General features: G+C 35.6%; 1 protein-coding gene across 5 annotated transcripts in view; it reads left to right on the top strand.

The window, feature by feature from the left end:
- The window catches only part of ASH1L (ASH1 like histone lysine methyltransferase), a 152,448-nt gene that overhangs the window by 40,453 nt on the left and 89,168 nt on the right, over positions 1-22,827 (top strand). For 4 of the 5 annotated variants that reach the window (XM_031436128.2, XM_010979719.3, XM_010979712.3 and 1 more), the window contains exon 3: positions 4,723-9,286. In XM_031436128.2, the coding sequence (XP_031291988.2) occupies positions 4,723-9,286 (4,564 nt within the window). Of the gene's footprint in view, positions 1-4,722; positions 9,287-20,839; positions 20,954-22,827 lie in introns of those variants that run through there. The other variant, XM_064477823.1, reaches the window with a different exon arrangement.

The raw sequence follows: 22,827 nt of genomic DNA, 5'->3' as shown, positions 1-22,827 counted from the left end.
ACTTTTGTATTTGCTTTCATGTTGAAAAAAATGATATGCCTAAAAAGATGTTTTGATACAATATTTTTTTCCTTTTTATTTATTTAAACATTTTTTTTATTGAGTTACAGTCATTTTACAATGTTGTGTCAAATTCCAGTGTAGAGCACAATTTTTCAGTTATACATGAACATACGTATATTCATTGTCACATGTTTTTTCACTGTGAGCTACCACAAGATCTTGTATATATTTCCTTGTGCTATACAGTATAATCTTGTTTTTTGATTCTACGTTTTGAAATCCCAGTCTGTCCTTTCCCACCCCCATCCCCTTGGCAACCACAAGTTTGTATTATATGTCTATGAGTCTGTTTTTGTTTTGTATTTATGTTTTGTTTGTTTGTTTTATTTTAGATTCCACATATGAGCGATCTCATATGGTATTTTTCTTTCTCTTTCTGGCTTACTATGCTTAGAATGACATTCTCCAGGAGCATCCATGTTGCTGCAAATGGCATTATGTTGTCGGGTTTTATGGCTGAATAGTATTCCATTATATAAATATACCACATCTTCTTTATCCAGTCATCTGTTGATGGACATTTAGGCTGTTTCCATGCCTTGGCTATTGTAAATAGCACTGCTATTAACATTGGGGTGCAGGTGTCCTTTTGAAGTAGGGTTCCTTCTGGATATATGGCCAGGAGTGGGATTCCTGGGTCATATGGTAAGTCTATTCCTAGTCTTTTGAGGAATCTCCATACTGTTTTCCACAGTGGCTGCACCAAACTGCATTCCCACCAGCAGTGTTGGAGGGTTCCCTTTTCTCCACAGCCTCTCCAGCATTTGTCATTTGTGGACTTTTGAATGATGGCCATTCTGACTGGTGCGAGGTGATACCTCATTGTAGTTTTGATTTGCATTTCTCTGATAATTAGTGATATTGAGCATTTTTTCATGTGCCTACTGATCATTTGATACAATATCTTTTTAATTGGCTAACATGATACACTCTCTTAAAAATGATGCCTCTTACTGCTAGCTGTCATTTTAAGGGGTGCTTAGAAATGTAAGAGAACAGTATCACCAGTACCAAATATAGTTTTCATCTACTTGTTAATATCTCATTCATTCAGTTTATCCAGTGCCATAATTTGGAAGAAAAATATCTTTGAAATGAAAACCAAATTATCTGCGTTGGGGGGGGGGTCCCTTCCCATAGTTCTTTTACTGTGAGATATTTCTGATAAAGATGAAAAGTCAGATTTGAGTATAGTCCTTTAACAGGTTAAGGAAACTGGATGTTTCTATTTTTCTTTTAGACAGAATTTTTAAAATAACTTTTTATTTAAGTATAACATAAATATAAGTGTAGCAACACAATGAATTTTCACAAACTCAAGCCATCCCATGTAACCAGCTTTAAGTTTAAGAAGTAGAACATTACCAGCACCCATCAAAATCTTATGCTCTTTGTTGTTACTACTCCACACTAGGGGTAACCATTTTCCTGCCTTTTAATATCATAATTAGTTGTGCCTATTTGCTGACTTAATATAAATGGAGTTATATAGTACACACTTTTATGATGGATCCTTTCACCCAGTACTGTTTGTGAGCATTATCCATGGCATGCTATTGCACATAGTCATAATTTGTTCAGACAGATTTTTTAAGGTAAGTTTTAAAAATTGGAAGTGTCACAATTTTCATATGTAAATATATTTTAAAATACTTAATAAAGCCTTTTAATTTTTGAGCTTTAAAAAGTAACTGTAAAATTACAGAATGGGATATTACAGAATAATTAAAATTATTTCTTTAATAAGGTGGAAAGAAAATGTAAAGATTTCTTTAATTGCAAACTTTATATGTCAGTTGTACTTGAGACCCAAAAAAGCCGGTTTACTCTTAGCAAAGTTGTAAGGGTCCCATCCAAAAGAAGAGGTAGTTCCCTTAATTCTGAATTGATCAGATAGTGGTTGTGTTGTGCTTTAGTGAAAGAGGAATGTTGTCAAACTGAAACATGCCCATCAGGAAATGACCAGAAAGAAGTGAAACTGCTTGGGGCAGAAAGTTGAATATGCTGGTTGATTTCAAATGTATGAAAAGCTGTTGGAAAGAAGTGGATTAGTCTTTAATGTATGTAATTTGAGAAAGTGAGACTCAGACCAGTAAATGAAAATTGTGAAAAAGAGATTTTACTTCACTCTTAGGAAGAATTTTTTTAAAATAAACACATTTCATTATGGTAAATTTCAAATAAAAAAGTTAAGTGACTGGTGCAAAGTGCAGAGGCTGGAGATGTGTACCCATCACCAGGATAATTTGTACATTTTCTACTTCTTGGAAATAGTCTATTCAACAAGGAGTCTTGGTCCATTTTAATGGGAAATGATATTTAGAGACCTCAGTCTTTATGGTTATTAGAGGTGTTTATTGCTACTGGGTTTCCATTGTTTTTAGAAATATTGTTGATAGAGGTAGAGGAAAAATACGTGTCTTTTAAAAACTTCAAGTATTTCTAATTCCAACTTAAAATTACAGAGATTTACTTGACTTCTTTGATTTTATATTATATCTCTTTTTTTCTCCCAAAATACTGGTTCCTAATTATTATTCATATAGTAATTTATTTGATCTATACATCTGTCAGTCATTTATCTATCTAGATTCAAAATAACTATACCACTGCTGCCATTAATATATTCATTGGATGCAATTTAAGATTTCTTTATCGTCAGTCTTTGTTTTTACAACATATAGTCTAAATACTGTGTTTCAAAGTAATTCAAAATAATTATTTTCCATATAGTTGTGTAATTAGTTTGATAACTAGATATATTTGAATCCATTGTTTTTAGTATTTAGAGATTTGCGGTATTTTTCTTTATAATTTTGTTTCTTAAATATGTAAAACACTTAATTGCAAAGTCAGAACCATAAAGCAAGTGCATGGAGATCTAACTTCTAGACCTGTTTCCTCCCTCATAAGTCACTATTTTCATTAATCTTTGGCTTATTCTTCTACTTTACTATAACCAAAAATGTATATATATTCATATTCCTTTATTCTCATGTTCCTATGGTTGCATGTTATACCCACTATCTTGCTTTTTTTACTTAACAGTACATCTTAAAGATCATTCCAAAGCAGTGTGTTGATACCTCTTTTTTTCCTCTGCTTCATAGCACTCCATTGCACAGATATACTTTTGTTTATTCAGTCAGCCCCCTATAGATAATCATTTAGACTATATTTTAGGGTTTTACCATTAAAATAGTGGAATGTTTTATAGCTTTTTGCAGATGTTCGATTTTTGCCAGTATGTCTTGGGTTAGATATCCTAAAAGTGGTCAGAGGAGTAAATGCATGTGATATTTTTCTAGTTATTTTCAATTTCTATTCCATAGATATACCATTTCATGTACAGTACATTTCCATATATGCTCAAATTTGTTTTTGAGTTTTCTATTCTGGCCCATTGGATCTTTTGTCTTTTCATGTGCTAAACTGTTTTAGTGATAGAGGCTTTAAAAAAATGACTTAATATTTGGTACAGTTATCCCCTTGCTTCTTTTTAGATTTTGCTAGTTATTCTTGCCTATCTGTTATTTCCAATGAGTGTTATAACTTTATTTATTCCTGAAAGAAGTCTTGTTGGTATTTTTATTGTGATCCCATTAAACTTGCTTAGGGAAAATTTTCATCTTTATGTCTTCCTGTCCACAAACAAGTATGTCTTTACATTTGTTCAAGTCTTTCATTTGTATTTTATAGTAAAGGAAAACTCTATATGTCAATTATACCTTAATTAAAAAAGAATCTTTGGTGGAACATGAAGGCAAAAAATTCTTTAGAGGGGGAGGCTGAAGCTCAGTGATAGAGTGAGCGCTGAGCATCTATGAGGTCCTAGGTTCAATCCCCTGTACCTCCATTAAAAAAAACTAACAAATAAAACCTAATTACCTCCCCCCAAAACAAAACAAAACCTTTTTAATTATTATCTGAAAATAAAAGACGATTGTGTGAAATGATAAATTCATTTGTAAAGTATATAATGAGGATTAATGCATTAGATAGCAATTTATATTATGACTTAAAAGTTACTTCCACCTCTTAAGATTTTATATAAAAACACATTCTAAAGAAAATATGAATGTATTTTATTGTCTTTTCTGTTCCTCTCACGTGAAGAGAGAACTTGACTGCTCAATCAAGATTATAATTAAGAATGAGTTAAAGGAGTGAAAGTAGGTCAGAGGCTGGCCTGTACTGGTTTGAAGTCATTGAAATCAATGAAGGAGGTAGTCAAGGTGCCACTATTTTCAGGAGGACCATGGAATATTATAGCTAACAATAATTATCTTTTGAAAAACACTGCATTCATATGCTAATATGTATTAGTCCATCTAAAGTAAGCTGAAAGTAGAGTATTAATTTGCCTTTTAAGCCAATGTAAAAAAATATCATAGGAATATTTCTCAAAACCCAGTATTACATAGGTTCATATGTTTGAAAGTCAACAAAGGTAACATCTTGAGAGCCTCTGATATTGCATCAGAGGAACTAACATAGTGTGGCATTAGTATAATATTAATTAGTTTTTAAAAAAAAAAAAAAACACTGTTGCCTTTTTTATATCTCATATGTGGTCATTTAATTTGTTCAAGTATAATGCTAAACTGAAATGGTATAAAGTTTACTGTCTCTGAAACCCTTTTCTTGTTCAAATTTTAGGACCCTTCAAAGTTGTACAAGAAATCAGGTGATGTTGCAGCCATTGAATGCCAGTCTGAAGAAAGCATCCATCTTCATTCACAGGGAGAAAACAATCCTTTGTCTAAGAAGCTTTCTCCAGTACACTCAGAAATGACAGATTACATTAATGCAGCATCATCTACTCTTGTTAGTAGCCGGGATCCTGATTTAAAGGACAGAGCATTACTTAATGCAGGAACAAGTGTAACAGAAAAGTTGGCACAGCTCATTGCAACTTGTCCTCCCTCCAAGTCTTCCAAGGCAAAACCGAAGAAGTTAGGAACTGGCACTACTACAGGATTGGTTAGCAAGGATTTGATCAGGAAAGCAGGCGTTGGCTCTGTAGCTGGAATAATACATAAGGACTTAATTAAAAAACCAGCTATCAGCACAGCAGTTGGATTGGTAACTAAAGATCCTGGGAAGAAGCCAGTGTTTAATGCAACAGTAGGATTGGTCAATAAGGACTCTGTGAAAAAACTAGGAACTGGCACTACAGCAGTATTCATTAATAAAGACTTAGGCAAGAAGCCAGGGACTATCACTACAGTAGGACTGCTGAGCAAGGATTCAGGAAAGAAGCTAGGAATTGGTATTGTTCCAGGATTAGTGAGTAAGGAGTCTGGAAAGAAGCTAGGACTTGGCACTGTGGTTGGACTAGTTAATAAAGACTTGGGAAAGAAATTGGGTTCTACTGTTGGCCTAGTGGCCAAGGACTGTGCAAAGAAGATTGTAGCAAATTCAACAATGGGATTAGTTAATAAGGACATTGGAAAGAAACTAGTGAGTTGTCCTATGGCAGGACTGGTCAGTAAAGATGCCATAAACCTTAAAGCGGAAGCACTGCTTCCCACTCAGGAACCACTTAAGGCTTCTTGTAGTACAAACATCAGTAGTCATGAAAGTCAGGAACTTTGTGAATCCGTGAAAGACAGTGCCACCAGCAAAACTTTTGAGAAGAATGTTATACGGCAGAGTAAAGAAAGCGTATTGGAAAAGTTCTCAGTTCGAAAAGAAATCATTAATTTGGAGAAAGAAATGTTTAATGAAGGAACATGCATTCAGCAAGACAGTTTCTCATCCAGTGAAAGGGGGTCTTATGAAACCTCAAAGCATGAAAAGCAACCTCCCGTATATTGCACTTCTCCGGACTTTCAAATGGGAGGTGCTTCTGATGCATCTACAGCAAAATCCCCTTTTAGTGCAGTAGGAGAAAGCAATCTCCCTTCCCCATCACCTACTGTATCTGTTAATCCTTTAGCCAGAAGTCCCCCTGAAACTTCTTCACAGATGGCTCCTAATCCGTTACTTTTAAGTCCTACCACAGAACTAATGGAAGAAATTTCTGAATCTGTTGGAAAGAACCAGTTTACTTCTGAAAGTACCCACTTGAACATTGGTCATAGATCCGTTGGTCATAGCATGAATATTGAATGTAAAGGGATTGATAAAGAGCTAAATGATTCCAAAACTACACATATAGATATTCCAAGAATAAGCTCTTCCTTGGGAAAAAAGCCAAGTTTGACTTCTGAATCCAGTATTCATACAATTACCCCTTCAGTTGTTAACTTCACTAGTTTATTTAGTAACAAGCCCTTTCTGAAACTTGGTGCAGTAACTGCATCCGATAAACACTGCCAAGTTGCTGAAAGCCTGAGTACTACTTTGCAGTCCAAACCATTAAAAAAAAGGAAAGGAAGAAAACCTCGATGGACTAAAGTGGTGGCAAGAAGCACATGCCGGTCTCCAAAAGGGCTAGAATTAGAGAGGTCAGAGCTTTTTAAAAATGTTTCGTGTAGCTCACTATCAAATAGTAATTCTGAGCCAGCCAAGTTTATGAAAAACATTGGACCATCTTCATTTGTAGATCATGACTTCCTTAAACGCCGATTGCCAAAGTTGAGCAAATCCACAACTCCATCTCTTGCTCTCTTAACTGATAGTGAGAAACCATCTCATAAGTCTTTTGCTACTCACAAACTATCCTCCAGTATGTGTGTCTCTAGTGACCTTTTGTCTGATATTTATAAGCCCAAAAGAGGAAGACCTAAATCTAAGGAGATGCCTCAACTGGAAGGTCCACCTAAAAGGACTTTAAAAATTCCTGCCTCTAAAGTTTTTTCTTTGCAGTCTAAGGAAGAACAAGAACCCCCAATTTTACAGCCAGAAATTGAAATTCCTTCCTTCAAACAAGGTCTGTCTGTGTCTCCTTTTCCAAAAAAGAGAGGCAGACCCAAGAGACAGATGAGATCACCAGTCAAGATGAAGCCACCTGTACTATCAGTGGCTCCATTTGTTGCCACTGAAAGTCCAAGCAAGCTAGAGTCTGAAAGTGACAACCATAGAAGTAGCAGTGATTTCTTTGAGAGTGAGGATCAACTTCAGGATCCAGATGATCTAGATGACAGTCATAGGCCAACTGTCTGTAGTATGAGTGACCTTGAGATGGAACCAGATAAAAAAATTACCAAGAGAAACAATGGACAATTAATGAAAACAATTATCCGCAAGATAAATAAAATGAAGACTTTAAAGAGAAAGAAACTGTTGAATCAGATTCTTTCAAGCTCTGTAGAATCAAGTAATAAAGGGAAAGTGCAATCCAAACTTCATAATACAGTGTCAAGTCTTGCCGCCACATTTGGCTCTAAACTGGGCCAACAGATAAATGTCAGCAAGAAAGGAACCATTTACATAGGAAAGAGGAGGGGTCGAAAACCAAAAACTGTCTTAAATGGCATTCTTTCTGGTAGCCCTACCAGCCTTGCTGTTCTTGAACAAACAGCTCAGCAGGCAGCTGGGTCAGCATTAGGACAGATCCTTCCCCCTTTACTGCCTTCATCTGCTAGTAGTTCTGAGATTCTTCCATCACCTATTTGCTCTCAGTCTTCTGGGACTAGTGGAGGTCAGAGCCCTGTAAGTAGTGATGCAGGCTTTGTTGAACCCAGTGCAGTGCCATATTTGCATTTACACTCCAGGCAGGGCAGTATGATTCAGACTCTTGCAATGAAGAAGGCCTCAAAGGGGAGGAGGCGATTATCTCCTCCTACTTTGTTGCCAAATTCTCCTTCGCACTTGAGTGAACTCACTTCTCTAAAAGAAGCTACGCCTTCTCCTATTAGTGAGTCTCACAGTGATGAGACCATTCCCAGTGATAGTGGAATTGGAACAGATAATAACAGCACATCAGACAGGGCAGAGAAATTTTGTGGGCAAAAAAAGAGGAGGCATTCTTTTGAGCATGTTTCTCTCATTCCCCCTGAAACCTCTACAGTCCTAAGCAGTCTTAAAGAAAAACATAAACATAAATGTAAGCGCAGGAATCATGATTACCTCAGCTATGACAAGATGAAAAGGCAAAAACGAAAACGGAAAAAGAAATATCCCCAACTCCGAAATAGACAGGATCCAGACTTTATTGCAGATCTGGAGGAATTAATAAGTCGTCTCAGTGAAATTCGAATCACTCATCGAAGTCATCATTTTATCCCCCGAGACCTTCTGCCAACTATTTTTCGAATCAACTTTAATAGTTTCTATACACATCCTTCTTTCCCCTTAGACCCTTTGCACTACATTCGAAAACCTGACTTAAAAAAGAAAAGAGGGAGACCCCCTAAGATGAGGGAGGCAATGGCTGAAATGCCTTTTATGCACAGCCTTAGTTTTCCTCTTTCTAGTACTGGATTCTATCCTTCTTATGGCATGCCTTACTCTCCCTCACCTCTTACAGCTGCTCCCATAGGATTAGGTTACTATGGAAGGTATCCCCCCACTCTTTATCCACCTCCTCCATCTCCTTCTTTCACCACTCCACTTCCACCTCCTTCCTATATGCATGCTGGTCATTTACTTCTCAATCCCACCAAGTACCATAAGAAGAAGCATAAGCTACTTCGACAGGAGGCCTTCCTCACAACCAGCAGGACTCCTCTCCTTTCCATGAGTACTTACCCTAGCGTCCCTCCGGAGATGGCCTATGGTTGGATGGTTGAGCACAAACACAGGCACCGTCACAAACACAGAGAACACCGTTCTTCTGAGCAACCACAGGTTTCCATGGATACTGGCTCTTCCAGATCTGTCCTGGAATCTTTGAAGCGCTATCGATTTGGAAAGGATACTGTTGGAGAGCGATATAAACATAAGGAAAAGCACCGGTGTCATATATCCTGCCCTCATCTCTCTCCTTCAAAAAGCTTAATAAACAGAGAAGAACAGTGGGTCCACCGAGAGCCTTCAGAATCTAGTTCGTTGGCCTTGGGGTTGCAGACACCTTTACAGATTGACTGTTCAGATAGTTCTCCAAGTTTATCCCTTGGAGGATTCACTCCAAACTCTGATCCGGCCAGCAGTGATGAACATACAAACCTTTTCACAAGTGCAATAGGGAGCTGCAGAGTTTCAAACCCCAACTCCAGTGGTCGGAAGAAATTAACTGACAGCCCTGGACTGTTTTCTGCACAGGACACTTCGCTAAATCGGCCTCACAGAAAGGAGCTGCTACCTTCCAGCGAAAGGGCAGTACAAACCTTGACAGGTAAGAGGGTTATTTTGCTGCCTGTTGTTTGTGTTAGAGAAATGGTATGTTTTGCCTACTAGTTGCCTGATAACGTGTACATGAACTTTTAATTACTCTACAGAGTCTTTTCTTTTTATAAATGTATTTTGAAATGTTATGTTCCAAATTCTTGTTTTCAGTAGATGTGAGAAGTAAGATAAGGCATGTCTTTGCATTCATTTTGAATTTTGAATGATGATAACAGTATCAAAACAAACAAGAAGTAATATTGAACTTCTGGAAATCAGGAAAAGTGACTTATCTTTCTTATGCAAAAAGGTCTTTACACAGTTTATTTTCTGAGAAATAACTCATTGATCTGTTAACAGTTGCAAGATTTTTAATATATACTAATCCAACTTATGTGCTTCTATCTTACAGGAAGAATATGTTAACTGTATATGTCTCATAAAAATCTAATCATTCAAAGTTACCAACTTTGTAAAATGTAACTGAATATTTAGATGGACTTCATTTTTCAGAGTACCTTTAGTTATCTTCATAAAGGCTGCTTCAGTTGAATAAAAGACATGAAACAAATCTAGATAATGCATTTATTATGTCTAGAAAGTGTCTTTTAAGAATTGAAAAGAAGAAAGAAAATAAGAAAAAGGAAGCATTGCCTATTTATGTAGAAGATATTTCTAAGTCGGGATTTCTTTATCAGAGATCTCAACACTAAGGGTTTGTAAATTAACACTAGGAAGTCCATAAAATCTCTGATGTTGTAAATAAAATTATGTGTATATATTTTTGTGTGTATTTTTCAGGAGAAAATTCATACATTTCATCAGATTCTCCAAGTAAACTCTCTAAGCCTCAATATCCCTTCCTGTAAAATGGGACTAGTGGAGTTACAAGCAGTAAATGAAATTATATAGTGCTTATTGAAATGATTGTACATAGTAAGGACACAAATGTTAGTGGATATTATTATTCCTCCAAAAGATTAAAAACTTGTGTGTTAGAGGAAATGATAAACCTCTCAAAGAAAAGAGTTTTTGCTCTTGATTTCAATTATTTATGGATTTCTGAAAAATAAAAGCTGTGTTGATGGAGAAGCTAAGCATTCTTTAGTTTTTTAACAATGTAATAAAGAGGAAAAAAATCCTAGACTTAATTTGGTTCATTCAACAAATGTTTGACAAATACTTAACACCAGTTGTTGAATATCTGCCGCCTGCTAGACATTCTACTTTGTAGGCCATTGTGATATGGGGAACAAGGCACATCAGTTCATTGTTCTCAATTAGAAGAGATGGGTAATAAACAAAAGAATTAGACATTTAAATGGTTTAAAAACTGTTATGAGTGGTATATGTATTTTAAAAAGGAAAGTACAGGGTTCTATGAGAGCATGAAATGAAGACCTAACTCAACAAGGCTTCCCTGAGAAGGTGACCTAAACTGTTACCTGAGAGATGATCAGTAGTTAGCCAAGTAAACAGAATTCTACTTATTTATTCATTCATTCACTCATTATTTATGGAATTCCAAAACATCTAGCATTCTTCTAGTCAGTTGTATAGTAGGGAGTAGACATGGTATCTGGCCTCATTAACTTTCAGTTTAGTGAAGGAAGACAAACTTCAGAGTGGTAAGCACATAAATAATGGCATAATTGAGAAAAATGCTATCAAATTAATTAATGCAACAGTGTTGAGATGGATAATTAAAAAGAAGGGCATACCTATTTAGATAGAGTTATTAGTTGTGGCCCAATGATAAAAAGTTGAAGCTTGAAGGGTGAAAAACCACCAAGCTTCTCAGGCTAATTGGGTGAAGAGCATGTTTGAAGATCCTGAACTGGAAACAAGCGTAGATATTAGAAAGGGAGGGTGGGGAAGGTTCACTGTGGTAGGAGAGGGAATACAGAAGGGAGAATGGTGAGAGAGTTGTGGTGAAAGAAAGAAGCCAGACCATATGTTAACATTTTTGGATTTTCTAGTAAATGTGAAGTATTGGTTTTAGGTTTGCATTTTTAAAAGATCATTCTCACTCGTGTGAACATTCAATTGTAGAGGACAGAAATAGTTATAGGAAAACCAATTAATGGACAATTGCAGTAGTCTAGATAAGATGATGATACTTAGGCAAGGAGAGTGGCAGACTTCTGCATAAACATTATAGAGATTTGTGATGCTGTGCCCTGATACAGAGAAGAATGGAGGAGGAATGATTTTGTGAGGTCACAAGTTTGCTTTTTTATATACACACACACACACACACACACACACACACACACACACACACACACACACACACACACAAACATATACACACACATATATAAACCTTGAGGTGCCTTTAGAAGATTCAAGTGGAGATGTTGAGCAGCCATTTGGATTTCTAGTTCTGGAGCTCAATACAGATGTTTGGGCTAGAGAAATGGATATTTCACTGTGAGGTTTTGAAAAACTGCTGGGCAGTATTATTCACTAAAAATAAAAGGGCTTCTGGAGAAGATAGAGTTGGGAACAGATTCTCGAAACCTATGAAACTTTGTAACCAGCGCTCCAAGAAAAACAATAATGCTAGAAAATACCAGCAGCAGTTAAAAATACATGTTAAATTGTTTAATAAATAAATAAATACTGAAATAAATGTAAGACTTTTTAGGAAAGGAAGAAGGTAGCTTGATAGAAGGGCATATAAAGAAGAGTTGAAGCTGCTTGTTTGTAAACACAAATATATTTCATTTGCAGATAAATGAAGTGATGCCAGATATAACTGGTTCTGATTTATTGTCCTTACTTGTTTCTTTTGCCTGAAGATTGTGGGAAACCACACAATAAGCACTTGTAGGAAAACCTGTGGCCAGTTAGAGCCAAGAGGAAGAATGTGGGATGGATGGGCATTCTGAACAGAACTGCATTGCTCAATGGTTTACTGCATTTAGTTTGTGTTAGTGTCTTGTTTAGCTGCTAACTTGGAGCTTCCAAATATTAATGTACTCTGAAAAGTCATGTGTGAACTCACACCTCTCATGTCATTCTGCTGTTCTCTTTATCAATTGTATGTGAGCTGTTTCACTGTACAGAAACACTGTAACAACAGACTATGTATTTATGAATCCTCTATCAGTCTGTCTTTCACCATAACAGTGATATTTCCCTAGAGGGAATATAGAATGAGAAAAGAAGAGAGCCTTGGGCAGCTCTGAGGAACATCAGTATTTAAAGTAGTTAAAAATCATCAGCCTTTGGGTTATACATGACCCTTTGTGATGATCTCTAGTTTTTTTTTTAATTGCTAAAATTTTAAAATCTGGAGATTTCACATAAAAGTGCAGAATTCTGCTTCTCTTTGAAAAGAAATCAGAGCATCTGACAACTAATCCATATTTCCTGAATGACATCAATGGTTGGGTCTCAATAGTGGCAAGCACCACCCCCCCTTGTGCCTTTAGTTAGGACATGCATTCTTCACTTTGCCCCAGTCCTTACAGTTTCCTGTGTGTTATATCTGGCCCAGTTAAGCTATGTAAGCAGTTTATCTGGCTCCAGGGAGCATTTGAGTTTGAGGCCCCTAACTTGAGAGTTGTGAGAAGGAGCTTATAACAGGTAGGGAAATTGAGGTGAAGGTGAGGTGAGATGACAATTTAGGTTGTTGACTGTATCAAGTGTATCACCTACATAGGACATTGAAGTCACACAAGAGGCCATTTATAGGAGTTGGGATAGAAAGGATGAATGCATGTGATTTCAGGGTCCTCAGGGAATGAGATAGCAGGGAAATCTAACATATGCAAAAATATCTGCTTTATGAATAAGAACTTACCTTTTTTTTCCCTTTAAAAAAATAACATACAAAAACATTAAAAACCTCTCTGAAATCACTGTTCTGACACCAATTCTCTGTCACCAACTGGCTGATCAGTTCTGATACTACCTGGAGTTAGAGAAGACTCTACAAGTTAAGAGCAGAGTTCTTCAAAGACTGCCCCACTTAAGATGCCAGCTGCAAGTTTCAGTAGTCCCTAATCCACCCACACTTCTGCCCAGCCTGCTGCAAATTTGTGACCTTCCACAACTCCTCAGTTTTGATAATTTGATAGAATGGCTCACAGAACTTACTGAAACCACTATAATTAAAATTACAGTTTTATTATAGAAGATACAGATCAGGAGTTGAAGAAATGCATAAAGCAATAGCTAGGGTGGGGAAGGGGACACAGAGCTTCCATGCCCTCTCTTTGTGGAATCTGGATGTGTCACCCTCCCAGCACATTATTGTGTTTACCAACCAAGAAGCTTCACCAGGCCTCTGTGTCCAGAGTTTTTATTGGGGGTGTTATTATATAGGTACTTATTGATTAAATCATTGACTGTGTGATTGAATTCAGTCCACCTCCACCCTCTGTAGATTGGGCTCACCCAGAGTTTCAACCCTCTAATCATGTGGTTGATCTTTCTACTAACCAACCCCCAACCTGAAAGCATCTCAAGGTCCACCTGAAGTCACCTCGTTGGCGTAACAAAGACACTACTATCACTTAAGAAATTCCAAAGTTTTTTGAAGCTCTGTGCCAGGAATCAGAGGCAAATAACAGGTATATTCTTGATTATATCACAAGTCTAAATTCTGCTAATTGATCATATCTTGGCATCTCTTCATCTTCACAGTTACTGTTTTAATAAATTGATAGAAATGTGTCTTGATTTTCTCATAGGAATCTTTTTGTGGTAGACATGAAAATTGGTTTACCTGGCCACATAAAATCAGTTGAGAAAAAGATTTTTAGCTAAAGAAAAAAATTAAATCATGAAATATCTTCTAATTTGATCAATTTGAAAGTCAGAACTTGTTTAGACAAAGCTTTATATGTATTTGACTTTTTAATCTTAGCTGTTACGATGGTAGCTATCCCTTCAGCAGTTATTTTGTGTCTGTTGTTTGCCAGGTGCAAGGAATACAAACAAAAGGAATAAGCTATAATTTCTGCCCTCAAGAAATTTATAGTTCAGTGGAATACATTAAAATGTATACAAAAAATCATTGATAGCTCCTAAAATTGAGATATAGTGTGTTTTGGGGAGCAGAGAAGAGAGACCCACTTAAAAAGGAACCAGGAAGATGTTTTGAGTTTAGTGTGCAAGGAATAAAAGGGTGAAGACTATTTCTTATAGACAAATTAGCTTTTCAGGGTTTTGGAGATACTGTACTTACGTAACTGTAAATAGTCTGGTAAGGGACCCAGGAGATGAGGTTGGAAAGATAAGCAGGGGAAAGATCATAAAGCCTCTTGTTTATATAAGATACCAAGGGGTTTGGAGTTTACCCTGGAGACAATGGGAAGTTAAGGATTTTGAAGCAGAAGAATGATTTGCTAAGGTTATAGTGACAGCACTGTGATAGATGGGTTAGAGAAAGATGATCTGGTGGACCAGTTTGGGAATTGTCTTAGCAAAATATTATGGGGTCCTGAACTGAGGTAATGATAGAGAAGACAATATTCAAAAGAAATAGGTTAAAAAAAAAAAAAAGAGGTAGAGAAAGGGGGAAAGATTTTAGAATGTTTCCAGGGTACTTTTCTTGGGCAGATGGTTGAATGTTGGTATGATTGAGTGAAAGACAGTATGCAAAAGGAGAAGATTCCAGATGGAAAATGGATTTGAGTTTCATGCTGTTTAGTGGGATATAGGGATCTGTAGCTCAAAAGAGAAACCAAACATTAAGATAAAACTTTTAGTTAGGTGATTGTTGAAGCCAAGAGAAGGAATGATAATATTTAGGGTGAATACACTGGGTTTCCTAATGGATTTTGCAATAAAAGTGTCAGATACAGAGGTCATTTAGATAAGGACTAAAAGACAGTTTGCTGTGGCAGATTATCTTTTGTGATCTAAGAGCACTTTCCATAGTGGCAATTGTTAGATTTCTCGGTGTTAAGGAACGAATGGGAAACAAGAAACGCAGACAACTAAAATTCTTACAACTTTAAATTTTGTAGCAATTCTGACTGGTTTATTATTTACTCTTTTACTTTTGTATTCTGTCAAGGAAATAATTGCATGTTCTTGATATGTAATTGTTTCAATGTCACATAATTTTTCTTCCTAAAGTATAAAAAGAGTGTAACTAAACTTCATGTTATCTTACTTTGACCTTCTCAGTCTTCAGTTGATAATTTTTCCATACATAACTTGGAGATAGATTCATTGTACAAAAATTGGTATCCTGTTAAAATGTCCAAAAAGCTATTTACTATACCATGTACTACAGAATTATCAGTTACTTTGGGACATTATTATCCTGAAACAGCTGGTCAGTAGCCAAAGCTGGAACAGTTTAAGCAACAAAATAATGACAGTATTGGATTATAGCCTAAAAAATAAATATCCATTCGTCCATGCTGATATAAATGATTGGTTAAATAAATAAATGGAGGAAAGGGACAAGCCAGCCTTACAGAAGAATTCCAAATGATATATGCAGACTATCCCATTCAAGGAGGTGGAACTTAATTCTCCGCTTCTTGAATAGGGCTAAACTTAGTGACCTAATTCCAAAGAACAGAGTATAGAAAGGGAAAGGTAGTAACTATGCAGTGAAGAGGCCTAGCATACAGCAACTTAACCAAGTGCAAGTTTAACTTCACCAATGATAAATGTTGGTGGTAAAATGTACTCTCTGATATAATGTGATTAGAAGGGAACTTCATTCCTTTCTTATTGTTTCCAAAAGCCCATAACCCCAGTCTAATCATAAGAAAACATCACAGGGGTTGGGGGCACATATTATACAAAATACCTGGCCAATACTCAAGAGTATCAAAGACTTGGAAAAACAAGGAAAGATTGAGAAACTGTCACAGATCAGAAGAGACTAAGGAGACACGACAACTAAATACAATACAACATCCTGAATTGTACCCTGGAACAGGAAAAGGACATGCGTGGAAAAATTATACCAGTGTTAATTTTGTAGTTTTGACAAATGTACCATAGTTGTGTAAGGCAATAATATTAGGGAAAGTTAGGTAAACGATATATGGAAATTTTCTCTCTTATCTCTGCAACTTTTCTGTAAATTTTAAATTATTCCCAAACAATCAGTTTATTTAAAAAGCAGAATCGTGAAGTGAAACCTATCTCAAGCTGATACTATTTGTATTAGATTTATCATGTTAGTTCAAATAAAATAAGCATATTTGATAAATTATGTTGATGTCAATTTGAGGAAAAGAAATGAAATGAGATCAGAGGCACAGGCAGAAATGATAGTCCTTCATATATAGTCTGGAACAAGGCATTTAACCTCTCCTTGTTTCATAGATGAGGAATCAGACCGACTTAATTACTTGAGCAGTTTTGGACTAAATGAATTAAATCTCTTAAAGCTTTGAAAAGAATAACTGGTCTAATCATTTTATAAATGATGTGCATGTGGTAGCTTATTTTTTTTAACTGATATACTCTTCTCTACTGTTGTATACTAACAGTCTAAAATCAGTCTGATGCAGATGAAAATGTAGTGAAATTATACACTTAGATGAAACCAAGTTTTCTGGTTTCATGCAGTTCTGATAACTAATTGCATTTATTTAAGTGCTTTGTTAACTAGACATGAAATAGGAGTAGTGAGAAAGAGTTGCTGACCTTAGTGTCAAATACTCCATTCCTGCTTTTAAGCATTTTCAGTTCATGGCTAGCTGCACTTGCCAGAACCTGCAACCCGATTTTCAGAAACCTGGAGACTAGTAGCGTGGACTGTTCTGCGTTTATAGCTTACAAATTATAGACTGAAAAAAAAATATATATATCAATATATATCAAAATATATATATATAGTATTCATAACTATTTTGTCCCCCAGAAATAAATTAGGGCTAAATGTTTTTTTTGTTGTTTGGAAAAAGTATACTCACTGTAGAAGCATGATGGTTGAAGTACAGTATACTTAGTATTATTTTCTTTTTAATTGAAAAATGTAAACATTGATCTGAATTTTCTGATTTCCTAACAATTTATCTAGGATAGTATAAGATACACCCATAAGTGAAGTGGGCACATGTGGAGATGAAATCAGAAAATTTATTGTGGTGGTTAGTATAGTTCTGGGAATTTCCAGAGGAATTCTATTTCAGTGAATGATATGATTTGAGTAGTATGACAAATAGCCTAATTGGAAGAAGAAAAACACAGACTTTTTAGCTTAAAAATCGCCAGCACAGGCTCTGAATCATTTTCTCTTGTGCATTTAATTGGTGAGTCAGATGAAATATACTGCTTTCTGTAAATGTATTTCCCACAATTGGAAACAGCTGTTTTTATTGTGGAACCAGCTTTTATCTCAGCATTCAGCTCATTTGAAAGAAGCTTTCAGGGCTCTTATGATCTGTGAACCATAGCAAAGGATTCAAAATTTGAATCTGGAAACAAAAAAAAACTTGATCAGAGATTTCCACATAGTTGGTGTTTTATGCTCACATTCTTTTACTATGGTATCCATTTTAATTATGACCAACTTTGATTCATTCACTGCTTAACACACATTGCCAATAGTTTGACTTACAAGTAATAAAAGAGGAATTTCTTAAAATTAAATTTTTGTAGCATGCTTTAGTTTTGGTGGAAGGAGCAGTTTAAATGTTAGAAACTAGTTTTAAATATGTTATTTTAAAATAAACGTAAATCATCCATGTACTGATTACTGCATAGTATCCTTCCAAATCTAACATACTTAATCTGTTTTTCCATAGCTTGCCCAAAGATATAGCATTAGAAACATAAACAATTTGCTCATTCAAACCATTTCCTAGTTACTTGGGTCTTTAGTGTTGAACTCCCAACAGGGTGTAACCAAAACTCATGCTGTATTAAGTTATTAAAGTTTTAATAGTGGACTAAAGAAATGCATGTTTTATCCAAGCAGCTGTTGGTTTCGTTCACCATGTTCTTTTGCTAATTTACATTTGAAAATTCCTCATTTTTTTAGTCTAAGACACTCAGGGCTTTAGTGAGGTAGTTAGGTTGTATCTTTATTCTGGTGTTTTCTTTGTGATGCCTTCCAACACATACACACTATTATCAGTGGGAATTTTCTCTATTTATGCTGATATCTTTGCCCACATAATTCTGTCCTCACACCCAGGCATCTGTAAATGTAGTATTCCTTTTTTTTAATCTTAGCTTTGTTTCAGTTCCTCCTGTGTAGACATCAATCAAGATCTCCTGTGACAGATCAACTTCAGAACAGCTTCTTGGTTTCCACCCATTTTTGTGTATGATATGAAGATTTCCAGATTCTTATCCCTTTAAAATCTACTTACGTTCTTTTTTGTTTTCTCAACTTTTTGACATTCTTATCCACGGTTTTGTCTTATGGTTTTGCTGTAAGAGTACCATCTTTCCCTTTTCTTGTCTAATTTGACACAGATGTTTCCCCCACAACCTGTTTTTATCTTTAAAAATGCATCAGATAATGGCCAAATAAAAACCCAGAAATCCTACAATCAAAACCACTTCCAAGGCTCCCTCACATCTCCAAGTTTGTTTCTAATTCTTAATTCCCTCTTTATTATCCCAGTTAATGGTATCTCTTTTTAGTTTCTCTCCTTAGTCATAGTCTGCCTTCTTTTTTACATATAGTCCTCTGTTTTTCCAACAGAAGAAAAAGAATTTACTTGTAGTAATCAACTTACATTTATGTTAAAGACCAGTTTTATTTAGCTACTTCTTTTGTGATTTATCTGTGATTTCTCCTTCCGTCTTTTGTATAGTGGAGTTTCTAAACATATTTCTGAAACTATCATTTGAGTAATGAGACACTCAGTAGGGTTTCTACCAAATAGTGATTTGAGGAATTCTTGTTTATATCCCTTTTCCTTCTGAAGAACTTAATTATTCAGCTTTATACTATATTGAAACGAGAATGATAAGAACTCTCTGATATGTAAAATTATATATGTTCTCCATGTGTATTCTTTGAGGAAGTATCAAATTTTCTTGAATTGGAATACATATAAACCTCCCATCCTATAAGGAATGGAGAATCTTCACATATCCCTCCAGACAGATCTGAAATGACCACTGATGATACATGAACAAACAATCATCACATGATGGAAAAAGCAATAAAGCAGTAACTCCCCTAAGGAATCAACCATGATTTAGAAGAACCAGAGTCAAATAGTGAAAGCAGAAAACTTCTCTCTCCCCTGGCCCAGAGCTGAACAGAGAGCCAAACACTTCCTGATTCTGACTCATTGTTTGGGCACATCTTCTTTTATTGATGTAATCCAGAGCATAATCCCCCTGGAGAAGCTGTAGTGAAGAGTCAGTGAATTAAAAGATTCACCTCAGAGGAGATTTTTCCAACCTTGCAGCTACCTACCAGCCTTGGAGGTCCTTATCTTAATAGTACTCTTTAATTAGAGGTACTTATTTTACTGGTACTTCTTTATGTTTAAGATAAATGCTTGATATTCTAGATTAGATTCAGTTCCTAATTGGGTGTGATCCTGTCCATTTATTTATTTATTTGTTTGTTTGTTTGTTTATTTATTTAGTGTTGAATGGTTGCCTGTGCATGTCAGTGACATTATTAAGTATTTAGGGTCTAAAAATTCTATGATAAACTTATGGAGCCAATTTATGTATAACAATAGCATTTATAAAAACCCTTTGAATTTTTTACATTCTCTCATTTTGAAACACAACAACCATGTGAGTTAAGAGTGTATTACTAAACCAAGATTAAAGTATTTTTACTTGCCTGGATCTTATAGTTTAATTCATTAGCAGAGCCAGAAATCAAAACTCAGGATGTCTTACTCCATAGTTCATGTACTCAGCACTGCTGCACTCAGCTCCGCATTGCATTGTTTTAGGTTTTGAAACATAAATATATTGGTCTCTTTTGAAATGGACATACTAGTTCTCTGGGCATTATCTTCTTCCCCATCCACCCAACTGCATAATGGCACTTATAAAACAGTATATTTCTGGCAGTATTAGAGATAGTGTTTGCAGATTTCATATGATTTCTGCTATTAGGCCAGCTTTAACATGCCTTTGACCATCTTTAACAGGTTGCTGCTTCTTGTGTACAAATTTATATCATCATTTTCTAGTCTTAAACTTGGTTGCTTTACATCTTTAGATTTTTTTTTTCAGATATCCTCATCCTCTTAAACATAAGCAATGTTTTTAAGTGAAATAAAGATCTACGTCTGATGATTATCAAGCCCTAGAGATCTGTATCTTAAGGATTCAACTTTATTTCCCCCTTAGATGTGGAAAATTGTTAAGAACAACTCTACTCTGAATGAATAGGGAATTCAGACAGACTTTTAAAAATGAAAAATGAGAGCTCTACTGAATGAAGTTTCATTCCAGTTTCCTATTACATCCTAAGAATAGGCTGCTGGCCTCCATTACTTTCAGGAAATGAAAAATGGCTCGAAAGCTAAGTGAGCTAAGCCATCTCTCTCTCAATTGTTTCAGTTTCTCAGGAATTGCTGTACAAAGCTGCCAATAACGATCTCCGGGGATCTGACCCCTATTCCACCTCCCACTGCCTCCTCTGCAGCTCCAGATGCCACCAAAAGAAGGAGCTTTGAAGAAAGTGCCTGTACCCTCTTTTACCCTGAGGTGGGTGAGGCCAGGCAGGGTGATTCTCAGAATATCCTGATGATCAAAGGTATAGTTGAAGCCTTCATCAAGACTTTCTTGAAGATGACCAAGAAATTTGGGAAACGTTACCAGATAGCCTAGAACTGAAGACGGAGCTCAAGAATGGATGGCACAAATGCCACCTGAAATGTAATACGTGATGCCATACAAGACCCTAAATAAGCTCCTTGAGAGCAGAGACTGTTGTACTGTTTTTATATTTCTTTCCCCCACCCCCACAATGTCTAGTATAGTACCAAGCATATAAACTGTACTCAGTAAATGTTAGTTTATGACTGAGAGAGAAGACTGTATAAAAAGTGCTCTCCAGCCCCTTCTTTCCCTAGAACTTAATCTGAGTTTGTTTGCTCATTCATCAGGAGAATAGTGATAAAGAGAGTTCAATGATGTCTCAAGGTTCTTGGCCACTGTTGTCTTCTGTCTTGGCTGTGTGTGTGAGTAGGGAATATTTATCTGTCCAGAATACGAATTTTTCAGTATTAATACTTTAAGTTACGTCTTCACTGATGCCTGGGCTTTTACTTCTTAGATATTTTATATGGTTTTTAGCTCTTCAATGGAAATCTCATCTGAACCATACTCTAGGGGAATTTATTTTACCGTTGATTTTTTAAATCATTTTCGATCTGTTTTTAAGATTCAACAATAAATGGTCTTGCTTCTTGATTAGACTTACAGTAGTCATCGCTTTGTTTCCAAAGTAGGATGTACTATCATAACATCAGTTTCCCTAAAATCTAACTTGCTAGTCTTGAATAAGACACAGTCTTATATCACACCTGAGCAATGCTAAAAGAGCCTGCTAAAAGAGTATTTACAGTGATATGTATGATTTACGATACTACATGACTAAAGCAAAGCTCAAAGTTTACTATTTCTCTTTGAGAAAGGGAAATATAAGGAACTTAGCTCCATTGAGTTCTTCTGTACCCAAGTTGTCTTCCACTGAATTAGTTACTTCATTAAGAAGTTAACTGTCATTTAGAGGCAGATCTTAATAATCTCATCTTCAAGTGTTTGATTTGTCATACTTTTGTGCTGCTAGTTATATGTAAGGCCTTTTATTTGTAATGTTTTTTTAAGTTAAAAGTGAACATTTCAGAGTGTTACTAGTTTTTTTGACAAAACAGATGGACATTTATTATGTATTCTCAACAACTGGCTTTTTATGGTATAAGGAATCCAATATCAGAACCAAGTATATTTTATTCAGGAAAGTAATCTTTCCTGAATGACATACTTTTCTCTTGAGTAAGAATTGTGTTAAATTATGCTACATTGATTTGGGATTGTGGTAAAAGTATGAGACTTTTTGAAAGGAAATTGAGTTTGTCTTTATGAACTTTTATGTATATAAGGAACCTTAGGTGTAAGCTTCAAAGGAAGTTTATTCTATTCCATGCATAAATTAATCACAAATTCTTTCATAATATGCTATAGAGGAAAAACAGACTATGAAAATGATCTCTGTGGATTAAATAGAATGTGTGGATTTAAGGTTCAGCTCTTCTGATTTTCATTTCTGATTCTATTAAATGAAATGTTCAGTTTGGACCTGCTTTTCTCACATCAGTTGTTCCTAATCAATTGCCTTGTAGGTTTTGTCAGTTTATATGATAAATTTGAATCAACAATCAGGAATAGATTTGAGTAGATTATTGTTAGTGATTTTTATCAATAAATAATATATGTCACAGTGGTAATACATAAAAACTAAATATATTCTTTTCATTTTTCCACTTAAGCTAGTTTTCCCTCTGTTAATATAACAGGAGAAATTATAGGACCTGTGAAATTCTGTCTGCAACATCTAGTGTGATTTGTCTTCCACTTAATGTCCTCTTATTGTCAGCTTGAAAGTCGTGTTATTACAGAGAATGG

This window comes from Camelus dromedarius, chromosome 23 (genome assembly GCF_036321535.1).
Source record: "Camelus dromedarius isolate mCamDro1 chromosome 23, mCamDro1.pat, whole genome shotgun sequence".
Classification (NCBI taxonomy): Eukaryota; Metazoa; Chordata; class Mammalia; order Artiodactyla; family Camelidae; genus Camelus; species Camelus dromedarius.
Note: the sequence above shows the minus strand (reverse complement) of the source record. Positions and strands in the feature narration are given on the sequence as shown.